Consider the following 12749-nt stretch of genomic DNA (forward strand, 5'->3'; position numbering starts at 1 on the left):
TTATCGTAAGGGAGGGGCAGGGGAGGGGCAGGGGCAGGGAGGGGGTTCACTTAGCACGAACTAAATAATATCCTTATCACACAGTCCTCAGTGAAGTACAATGAAGTTATACCTTCTAATACATCTTCGCTAACCAAGGGGTTAGCGAAGATGCTTTTAATAATACCGTGTACGTTTTAGTACGGACAGTGGGACAAGCATTTTTGTCAAGTCCCTGTGTGAACAGACTAGGACCGTCACACCCTCCTCGAGATAGTATGAAGGGGAATAGAAACGTTGGAGTGAGGGGTGATATATATACGTATTGTATTGTCTATGAGTAAACGTTGACCCAGATTACAGAAGTCTGAGTGACTCACGGAAGGAGGAGGAGGATGAGGAGGAAGTGGGAGGTGGGATGTACGGGAAAACTGAGGTGTTCCGTCTACTGTGATGAATTGCCGACATGCATAGGTGATAATGTTTCTACCTATGTGCACGTGACTGTGTTACCTGTACATTACTCAGGTGTGACGATACATAAGTGTAGAGCTCGGCTGGTGTTTTTTATGTGTGTAGCATGTCAGTGGCCATCAGCGCCATAATGCATCATTGGCGTTTTATGTCCACGAGACAATAAGAATGACATTCCATTGGCTAACTACGGCCACTAGACACTGGTCAACTTTTGGTCACTCATAGACGCCATGATTTGTATGTATTACATGTAACAGGTATTATTGGGACCGATTTAGGTCCAGGATTTTTTTCGTTTTAGACGAATTTCGTTTGCGGCTCATGGAAAATTGGACAAGCCGGCCTCAAGATAAGGTATGTTATGGGGTATTTTTCAAAATTATGATAATTTAAAAAAAAAAAATCAGGGACATATAGCACAAATCTGTAATATACGTCCGTAGGCTTCTCTGGTCTTCAGTATGTTTTCATATACATCGAATTTGATGTATTATTTTCTATTCAATGCAAATTGTACCCACATTGTATAAAGTTTTTTTTATTTATTTATCTATCATTTATTTATCTATTCATTTATTTTTCTTAATGAAATAGGAATTGTATAAATATTATACTGCTATCACCTGTGTTTCAGCATGAAACACAAATTGTAACAAATTTAGTCCGACTCGTTTATTTCATCAAATCGTTATATTTTCAAGAGATTGGTCATTCTGTTGATTTCGGTGAATATTCAGTTGAATTACAATGTTTTTTAGTACAAATCTTGTTCTTTTGATACTAAGATTTATGATCATTTTTATTCTAAATCTTTATTATGACATACCGTATTTTATAGTTTATATCGTGAAACTAACTCCAGCCCCGATGAAAGGAAGTCAGATTGTATTGCATTAAATGTCTTACTAACAATCTAATATATAAGAAATGTTTAAATTCAATTGTTTTAATCTGGTGCAAGTAAATATAATAACAAATGCTTTAGATTAGATGTTACGAAAAAATACACTATAGAATCAGGTTATTTTACAATAAGATTCGAGAATAGTAGTATACTCCATTATTTTGATTTTGTTTTCATAATTTCCCGAGGAAACCATTGAGAGCAACTTTTTATTCTGGCATCATTTTGAAAATCATTTTTATATAGATAAAAACATAATGAAAATGAACGCTTATGTATTATGGCTTTCATTATAATTCGAATATATATATATACAACTTCAGAATATGTCGCTAAAGTTTGAAATACATAATAATTATTGTGAATTCAAAATGGTTAGATATAGGTGTGTACGTGTATATATATTTGTGTGTAGTAGGATATGTAAATAACCATTGTTTCGATAATGTCTATATGTACATCTATGATGACGAGTGTCCGTATACCAATAAAACCCTCTGTACAGAAACACCTGAACTACTACGTTACAAACACGATTTGCACCAGGTAGTGTCATGTTTTGGACATATATTTTTGGCACGTTTCCATAGGAACGGAGAACTATAAACATCTAAGTATTGGTCATTGTTCACGAGATCAATAACAAATCTATAAATATGTCCGCCCTTTATCGATCTGACTGACCAGTAGTATCTCATTAATGTCACGCCGGGTCACTGCATTGTCGCGCTCTACCTGTACATCTCTAGAGCTTACACACACACGGGCATGACATCAACATATATAACGAATATATATAGTATTTATATAAAGGAAAACTTACCAAGACAACGAGTTATCTGCACTTTATATAGAAATAAAAAGTCCCTAATTAATGAACGGAGCGACAAAATCGACTCTTTCTCCGCCTCCCTCAAATTCTCATCGGAGTTACCTCCCCTTGATATATTGTTATCGGCCAATTGCATGACGTAGATGTTTTGTTTGTCGCCCCGTAGCCAGTCAGGGTCATTTGGGGCGGGGTCTTCTTGTAGTAGTTGGTGGCTTCCTCTCGGAACAACATACGAGATGCCCGTCGTATGCTAGCTATAGCACTGAGCGTGAAGTGTCTTACCCAAGGACACAACATTTACAGCAAAGACCGACCCATTTCTCAGCTTCCAGAGGAACACAAACCGACACGGATAGGGAGTGTTTAACCACGCACCTCAGATTATTAGCACGAGGTTAATTGGTTATTTGTATGTAAATTGACAAGATTTGATATGTGCCTTTTCATAAAACCAAACATGATACCAACAAATAATATAAACGACAACTTTTCAGTCATTTTTCTTATCTTTCTTAGGAAAGACTCTATTCAAAACTAGAGGTGTAAAAGACTTTTAACGAAAATCATATCAGCCTATTCCTCTGTCACCCAGATTGTATTCATATTGACAATGAATACCACAAGACACAAAATAATGGTTTATGGACCTATTCGAGAAGAACACGTGCCTGCTGATTGTATATATTTTTGCTGTTGCTTTATATTTTCTCAAGATTTTCGTTAGTTGTTTTTCCCCATATGATTCACTCTTTATTTTTTGCTGATTTACCAGAGGTCATGGCCCTTCATATTGAAGTGGCACAACGGGTATCACGTGAGTTTACATGTACACTGCACTTGCTTGCTGATATATACAAATCATAATTACCACTTTACTATATTCTGGTGTAGAAAGGTCAATTTCGCCGAACGTTCTCTAATGGTTTAACAGCGATTTTAGCAACCTGTTAAAGAGTGACGTCATAGCGTCCATGAAAGAAATACATGTAGCATATGTATTGCGTGATGTTAAAAGATAATATCCATTCTCGTCTTTAAATCTTAAGTATTTCCTATTTAAACACGAACACAATTCTGTACATATATCAAGGATTATATATACATGTACAGATATACAGGAACCAGACCAGGTCATTCGGAAGGGTAATCGTCTTGTGCTTGATTGGCAATTGAGTTCAGGGATTAAGAAATATCTACTGTGTAATTTGTTATATTGTAAGCACACACTAAATCGATAAAATTAAAGAGTAGTATATATGGAATAAATAGAGGCTACACAACGAGTGGTTGTTGTATATGGTGTTTCTTTCACTCGAGTTAGTTATTTTTCAAAAGTTACAAAAACACGAGCTTTAGCGAGCGTGTTTTGTTACTTTTGAAAAATATCTGAGAGTGAAAGAAATACCATTTACAACAACCACGAGTTTGTGTGACCTATTTCTACCACAATAGAAAAGCTAGTCTGAGAATGAAGTGACCTGTTTGTGTCAACGTGTGTTCTTTTCATGATATCAGGCGGTAAGATATGACCTAGTTTGAAATGCCGCTCATTAATATCCAAAAACTGACAAATTTGGAAATGTATGAAAATATTACAATTTATTATAAATCATAATAAAACAATAAGTAGGTTTATTCTTTCAAAGCAATAAATTGACAAAAATCAAAATATATTTTCAAGAATATAACAAAACAACTGCGAACTACTTCTAATGAGTTATCATTTCCATGACATCGTGAAGCGGTCTTCAGATGCCAGCCAATCAAATTGCATTGAATCACGTGATTCAAAAATTGTCACGGTCAAAGGTCACCGTGTCAACCAATCAAAACGCGTTTAGAGTTCATTCCACGTGTGATATAAATTGAATGTTATTCAACAGTTGTAATGATTATTCCATGCCTTGGCAGTTGCATAACACTCACCTATTGTGGTAGAAAGATATATCTACACGAATCATACTTGAGAATTAACTGACGAGAATTGTGTTATCATTAGTAATCGGTAATAACTCACATGTTTATCTACACTGTATATATATATTATAATGATGCAACTTTACACATGTGGTCGTTTCTAACAACTCAATCATATTTGATCATTATTATTATGTACCGATACACTATAGTCAGTAGCTTTGATTAATTTCGAGCACGCACCTCGTAATATTTGTAAAATTGTATACTAACGATGGTAAGCATATTCTACGCCTTTTCTTAAATGTATTCTTATAAAAGGTGTTTCGTTAACACAGTAAACAATCATTTTCTATTCCTGTCATGGTCACCTTTGACCCCGGATCCCTCTCACTGATCAGCTACGAGCGTAAACAACTACGCGCTTTAAAATAGTTCTCCACACTAATATCAAATCTGTATAAATATCCTTATTCTCTGTACTGCTTCCAAAAATGAGGAGTACAAAGGAATGTAGAACATAGTTATATACATGTAAACACATTCGGTACAACTGGATAACATAAATTTACATATCTACACTTTATATGTATGAATTAAATATTAGAGTATATAGAATATAAAGGATATTCATACGTCAATCTAATTCAAATAAGACTTGTAATTTCCGCTCTTCTACGATACCCTGCAATACTATTGTAGACTTGAAGTGTATTTTAGAGTATCGTAGAGGAATGGCAATTACAAGCGTAATTCTAATGAGATTGTTTTTTACGTGACACATAATACTAATTCATGAACATGTTAAGACAATCAATGCATAAATGTGTTTGTAAATATACATCCAATAAAGATATGTCTATATGTATTTTCAAATATCTTGGCCGTAGGTCACATAGCGTTCCATCATAGAACATGGCTTTGTACATGTCACGCTAGTCACCGCCTTCGGCCTACGCCAGCCGGAGGTTTCATGGTTGTTACATTGCATTTTAACTACTAGCAAAAATACTACTCTTATTGTATCTTATTGTATTTTCTAGTACCGTTTATATATCATGTAATTGTATTTGTATTCTATGTGTCTTGATAAAGGGGCGGATTGCCTCGAAAATTTGACATTTTTCATTGTCTACACTGTTTAAATTACTTCATTGTCCCATATTAACAATTCAAGTAATTCGTATCATGCAGACATACCCTCGTAAGGATCCGGTGTTACCCGGATTTGTACCGCTTATATTACTTCTTTGATCAACATATGTGTATACATATATGACATATATATAATAGAGTTAAAACAGATGCTATGGGTTTATTTGGAAAATCGTTCCAGTAAGATATACCTTTTGATTAAGAGTATAGAAACATACACTCTCCTGTATTTGCCATATTTTCCAAACTAAATTGTCAGATGTTATGGATAGCTGTGAATGATGTAGGGGACGACAAATAGAAATACTATTCTAAAATGTAGATGATTTATATATATTGAAACTGATTATCCTTGTTCAAAACTAAAGCTCCTAGACCTATTTGTAGCAGAAATGTGTTGTTGAGAATATTCTTATGTTTTTTTAGTGGCCACGCTTGACTGGACTCGCGAACCGTGATCGAAGCAGCGTGGAGGAGGCCCAGATGTCTACGTACGAGAGCCCATACACGGCGGAGAATCCAGCCTCGTTTTACCATTACTCTCTACATCCTGATGACCTGGCCACCAGGAGGAGCATCAGTGTCTACTCACTTAAAGACCCGGATAAAAAGAAAAAGAACAGCCGATTTCCACAATGTCGGGTGTGTTTCGCGACCATGCTGCTAGTCAGTCTCGGAGTGGCCATTGCGGTTGCAGTGACTTTGGCAATAATGTGTAAGTAGAGCAACTGAATGATATTACTTAAGCATTGAACTGTTTTTGCATGGTATTTATGATCTATTTGAATGCCAGAGCTTTGCAAGCAAGCTCTGTCATTCAAATAGATCATAAATACCATGCAAAAACAGTTCAACGCTTATATTTACATTCCTTTTACTTTTTTAATATTTTAAATGCTATAATTCATATTTAAAATTCATAATTCCTGCATTACCGACAGTCGTTGGAACAGCCGGAACATGGTCGCGTGCTTTTTGGCAAACAAAATAGTACATGGAAAATTTTAATAAATAATCATTTTATTATCAACGTAATGCGCAATTGGCATATATTTTATAACAAATAATGTAGACAAAATAATTAGTCGTTAAACTTAATTATCCTGGATGTTGTAGTTCCGGTTTGTGGTGTATTAATACGCTGATAAGTGTAGCGCGTGATGGATGGCATTTAAACGTACAGTGTACATTAATGCCAGAGCTCTCAAACAGACTATATAGTGACAATGCCAGAAAAATATAAATATATCTAATATGAAATAGGTATTATCTTAGGCGAACTCCATTTTCATTGCTCATTTGCACTGAGTGGAATGAATACAAAAGCGATGACCAGTCCCCTTCTTAATGTATAGATACAGTATTCCTGGTGGAACTAAAATGTATTTATATATGTACATAACTTTCCTATAATTACGTCGTTGATACTTCAGGAGCTACGCTCACTTTCACTCTCTGCTCCCTGGAATATGTCATAGTGAAATCGAAGGCTCAGTCACCGCTATCTTGGAGATAAAACAAGCTGACTAGTTTGATCTTTTGATGAACATTAAACGAAAATCAAGGTCGCCATACCATTAATTGACTGGCTTTGAACATGTTACCACTCCTCAGTGAACGTCAAAGGAAATTAGTCAGTTTAACGTTTGCCAAGTTTTTCCTGATACCATTCAAATAACTTGTTGGGTGGATATAGCGAAAATGAACGTAACTCCTATGAGTATCGAGGGTGGTTCATAATCTATTGATAAGGGGCCTACCATGGAATGTCAAACACAAGTCGTATGCTCGATAACTACTATACGAATTTGTTACACAGAGCAAGATTTTTGGCAGAAATTATCTATTGTAATGTTATCATGGCCGATGGCCATTGCATACACAGCTTTGATCCATTCTGGCTTTGTCGGCTTTGTTGTTCCAAATGTGATTCGATATGAGCTATTACAACGGCGCAGTGTCATTAAAAGCGTTTTGAATTAAAAAAAAAAAGAAAAAAGAAAATGAATAAGAAAATTAAAAGAAACAACCTTCAAATATATTTTCTTGATTTTCGTGCGATGACAATTTTCAAAAGAGCGAACATTGAAATGACTTGGATCAAATGGTATATTCCTTCATACGAATATTCTTCGCGGGCTCACGTAAGAGAGGTCGCTGAAAGTGGATTGAATGTCGAATGCATATGACACTTCTTATCATCATTATAAAATTAATCTATTATGTATCTTACTTGCAGTGTCGGACCCTCATCCCAAGTTCTATCGGACCAAAGGTACAGGTTGGTAAACGGCAAAACTTATCACACAACTGGAACAACATACCCTCACGTATCAGCTTTAACTGTGAAGAATGACAGTTCTTAATTTACATGTAATCTGCCTAAAAAATCTTGAGGTTCTCAACCATTCGGCACTGGAATTAAGTATCTTTATATAGCGATAAATTCTATATCGATCAACATGTAATTTAGTGGGTTAGATAAATAAGCCAAACAACATGTATTACAATTTAGACCATGTTGCCTTCAGTAATGCCTTACATTGTATATATAGTGGAAAACTCCGCTTATAACAAGTAAAAGAAGGTCGTTTTGTAAGCAGATTTCAGCATTTGAAACTGCTTTAAAAATCAGTCGATGTTCACCTTATCATACATGTACCGATTAAGTATCGAATTTCTAGTTTTTAGATGAGCAGGGTGCTCTGTATGACCCGTTTGAATATTGTCCAATAATAAACGAACACATAACCAAGCTTAAGAAGCTTCAAATCAATAATATGAAGAATGAACGAGGGGGAAAAGCTTCAAAGCAAGGCCAATTTATTATATATAAGAAATTTATTGTGTTCACCAGTAAATTACATCTTCTATAACATAAATGAGAATAACAATCCAGACCCAATATAATTATAGTTAGGTTTGTAATTTCCCTTTGTATCGTAGAGGAACATACATTTCAAGTCTAATTTTAGTAAGATTGCATCAAGACATGGAAATATGTTGATTAGCTACTTGTTGTTGTCCACAGATAACACAACTCTCAGTAAGGACTTTTTGAAGGAAAAAGAAGCGGATTTCGGTAACGACATCTGTGATTTGGTGAGTTTGAGTCGTGTGAAAGTTGCATATGCTGTTGACGATGTCTTCAATGTTTGTTTACATCAAATCATTTACAGAAAGTATACACTTTTATACTGCCTACCGACACTGTTTGTATCCATCTGTGGTTTTATGGATACCAAAACGAGGCTTGCAAACATTAAACAACCAGAACAAACTAGTAGATAAATTATCATTTCATTATTGAATTCCTGGTTTACCGGAGGCATATATCGATCTTGTGTGCGAAATGCCAAGTGCATCAATCATCCTTTCATCAAAGGGTCAAATGAACGACGGATAGTGAGAGTAAGGAGATATTTCTGAAATTGTTTATAGAAGAAACATATAGACATACATGTATTTGACATTTGTTTCTAGATGAGTGCCATGTTTGACCTTCGGGATAGCTCGGATCAGACGAGGAAGGTCACCGACTGCAGCGTAATTCTGACAGACAGGTATATCTTTTATATAGGCAAATGCCTGTAATTTCTTTAAACTTTGGAAATGCTAAAAATAATCGAAGAAAACTGGTCTGATGATATTTTTCAAATTATCCATCAATCCTTTCGAGTCTATTGTTTACAATCTTACTTCGATTTGACCTTTGTTTTTATGGCGGGCTTCATCGTTATAGAAAGTTATTTTGATTGAAGCACACCTACATTTTCGTTAAATATCAGCGAAAGGCAATTGACACTACTCTTTTTCATTACAGTCCCGGGAATATGGTCATCAACGTCAAGTTGAACGTGGATGAGACTTTTATCAAGTCAGATGCAGACAAGATTAAATCTATGCTGGTAGCGAATGCTTTCACACTCAGTTCGAATTCTTCTGTAAAGAAACTGATGATTGCTGTACCTTCTAACAAAACCGACATACCAACGGAGATGCAAAGTGATTCCTCGATAGATCCTAGTTCTTCTGTAGAGATGAAGACATCTAGCATACCAAATATAGACGCTAGATCGTCTCTTGATATGGAAACATCAGTAAGAGAAACAATAGATGCTAGCGAAAGTTTAGGTATTGAGCCATCTAGTACACACGAAGAAGATGCTAGTACTTCTGTAAGTATTGAGGACTTCACAATGCCAACCGCATCCAATATTACGTCACCATCAACCACACAAGATATGTCGCCGTCAGTCTCTGCCGAAGTTGTTTCCTCATCTACGATATCGTCTTCTAAAATTATTTCGTCTTCGTATTCACAAGCAATTTTAGTACCTGATACTGTGTCTGTTGGTATTGATGGCGTATCTAGTGATTCGTCCATAAGTGTAACGCCTGACACTTTTTCCAGCATAGCATTATCAAATACTATAAGCAAGACATCGGCAATTGTTAGTTCGGTTGAATATCCTACATCGGTTTCCATAAGTGATGTGGTGCCCAGCGTATCGTCGTCTCCAGCTGTACTTATATCTCTTGATTCTTCCTTGTCGCATCTAAATACAGAATTGACGTCTTCGGCTGATAGACTCAGCAGTAGTATGTCCCTTCGTGATGGTCAGATGTCAACAGACAAGACGGAATTTATTAGATCTAAGGTTACCAACGATTTGAGTTCATATTCTGTTTTAAATTCCGTGATTATTTCGGATTCGGTATCTACAAAACCAATCATTACAGCTACTGCTATCCTACAACACGTCATAGATTCTACTGTGACGTCACATCCGGTATATACTACACAATATAAGGAACACATTTCATCATCGATGATGTCTTCTGGGTACGGAACAGATAAAGAGGAGATTACATCATATGCACAAGTTTCAGCCGCAGATGTGCCCCTAATCACATCTTATACACCAACAGATGGGTTAAGTTATTTCCCCTCATCTGTATCTACATATGAGGTTAGGAATTCGGGAAACATTAATAGAAATATATTGAAAACATCAATTGAATACGGCCTGGAATCCACTGTGATGGCAACTAAAGCGTTATATAGATCACCAGTGATATCTTCCTCAGACGTAATCATTAACATTGACCAGCCACCATTAGCGTCTAGTTTGTCTTTGTCATCAAGTATGGACAATCCTCCCCTTCATTCTGTGTTTTCAACTCAGAATATTCCATCCTCTTATGTTGCTTCGTCAATGTTATCAGATGTAACACCAAACGTTACACTGAAAACACAAGCAATCGAATCAGGAACTCAGACTGTTTCTGATAATCTGATACAGACAAAATTGTCGACCACTTCGGTGCTTTATCCTTCAGTAGTGATCCACACCCCGGATATGACGTCATTACAACCCGACAATCCTTCACAGAGCGTAACAGCAACAGCAACTGAAACTGTTCCAGAGTCACCGCCGATGTTGAGGTGGTTAGATACAACTATGTTTGCGTCGGAAAATGTCATGGACACTAACTCATCATCAGTGGTTGAAATGCCATTGATGAATAAAACTAACGATAATGAAACGCTAGATAAACCGTCCTCCCACGTAACAGTACCTGTGTTGAGAAAGAACGTCACACTGGAGACTTCCCCGTCACCGGTGAGCGTACCAGAGCTTAGTAACAACACTGATGTTATTAACGACAACATAACACACGTCACTGTTCCATTGTTAAAGCCTGAAGTTAAGTTGCCAGTCATAGGAACAACACAGACTCCCACTTCCACCACACAGGACGTGGGAAGAGCGATTTTCGAATCAGAAATATCCAATAGGGCAATGGGGACAGCTAACCCTGAAGACTTTTGGGACAATATATTGAAAATGGTTCAATATACTTCGACTAAGAAACCAAATATGGGCGTAACATCAACATGGAAAAATATTTCGTCTGATTCAAACATATCGTCCGTTGTCGATGAAACCATAACGTCATCTTACGAGCCTGTGACGTCATCATCTTTGTTATTGACAGGTAAGGCGGCGTTAAGTACAGACACGTTGTCAATGTCTTCTGTTTACATTGCAACATCGATAACGGAGATAAATGATAGTATATCATCTTCAGTCATCCACCTGAAATCATCTGACAGCGTTGTTTATGATTCCACACCATCGACATCACTGTTGTCTTCTGATGTATATCCAAGTCCAACAGCGTCATCATTGATAAGAGCAACACCAGTGCTAACGGCAGAACCTGGATTTAAATCTTCTATAGAACACAGTGCTATAACCGATACGCCCGTTGTGACAGATTCCACAGCAACAGTGTACAGATTAATGACTGCTTCAATAGGCAATGGTAACGATTTGATGTCGTCCGACGGAAGACGAAATGCTTCAGTCAAACTCACAAACGATACAAAACATGGTGAAATGCTACTGTCGACTACTCTAGATGCGTCAGATGTTTCTTTGTCTTTCGTGCAAGATGCAACGTTGGACTCTCAAGTAAAAACCTCATCTGAGAGTAGTGATTTGGTGATGAAAACGGTGATAGTGTCCTCTGCCATGTTTGCTCCTAGTTCGACTATATCTGCCATCATTTCTTCGCAGTCTAGTGCTACTGTTACTCTCTCGGATGATTTTGCATTCTATGATTTAATGCCACTCTCCATAGAGAGTTCTTCAGTTAGAGGATCAAGTGGTGTATTTTCTAGCAGTATCGTGTCGTCCAAAGACATTTCTCCAACAAGTTCGATGCTTCAGCAACAACTTACTGATGATTTTGACTTTTACGATCTAATGCCAGTGAATACTATGGCCTCCTCAGATGAAATAAGTCCCAGCAAAACAGAGTCTGCCGAAATGAAAACCGACATCTTTCTACCGGTTCATTGATATCTAGGGAAAATGCTATTTCGTCCTTTGGAACGGAGATGCAAAGTGATTCCTCGATATATCCTAGTTCGTCTGTAGAGATGAAGACATCTAGCATACCAAATATAGACGCTAGATCGTCTCTTGATATGGAAACATCAGCTAGACAAACAATAGATGCTAGCGAAAGTTTAGGTATTGAGCCATCTAGTACACACGAAGAAGATGCTAGTACTTCTGTAAGTATTGAGGACTTCACAATGTCAACGGTATATTCTAGTCAATATGAAAGCATGGCATCATCTACCAAACTTGATATTGCAGCTAGCTCCTCTAATTTGCAACCATCAGCGAACAGGGAATCGTTGACGCCGGTAAGAGATGTTAGCCCTTCGTTGAGCATGAAAATGCTCACTACTGAGCCATATTCTTCCTCATTGCTTAGCTCACATTCTTTTGGGTTAGAAATTAGCACAAGCACAAACGAGATGCATTCAGCAACAATTGACGTCACGCCATCTCTTGAAACAGTTTCAAACGAACTTTTTATAAAGACATCTTCTTTAAATGCTGTTCAACTGACATCAATGATTAGTTCATCGTCGACAAGTTTTGAACAGAAATCTTCGTCGAA

General features: G+C 36.8%; 1 protein-coding gene across 2 annotated transcripts; it reads left to right on the forward strand.

Annotated features, from left to right (window-relative positions):
- The first annotated feature begins 627 nt into the window (after positions 1 to 627).
- Positions 628 to 12438, forward strand: LOC117342329 (serine-rich adhesin for platelets-like). 2 transcript variants are annotated; one of them, XM_033904465.1, is made up of 6 exons: positions 628 to 810; positions 5691 to 5979; positions 7504 to 7545; positions 8296 to 8366; positions 8748 to 8827; positions 9088 to 12438. In XM_033904465.1, the coding sequence occupies exons 1-6, from the start codon at positions 778 to 780 to the stop codon at positions 12134 to 12136; spliced, it is 3564 nt and encodes a 1187-aa protein (XP_033760356.1). In that variant the 5' UTR covers positions 628 to 777; the 3' UTR covers positions 12137 to 12438. The 2 variants fall into 2 exon arrangements, with proteins under 2 accessions (XP_033760356.1, XP_033760357.1); XM_033904466.1 differs by having other exon boundaries at positions 7504 to 7539.
- Positions 12439 to 12749: the final 311 nt, after the last annotated feature.

The sequence above is a fragment of the Pecten maximus genome, chromosome 14 (assembly GCF_902652985.1).
Source record: "Pecten maximus chromosome 14, xPecMax1.1, whole genome shotgun sequence".
NCBI lineage: Eukaryota > Metazoa > Mollusca > Bivalvia > Pectinida > Pectinidae > Pecten > Pecten maximus.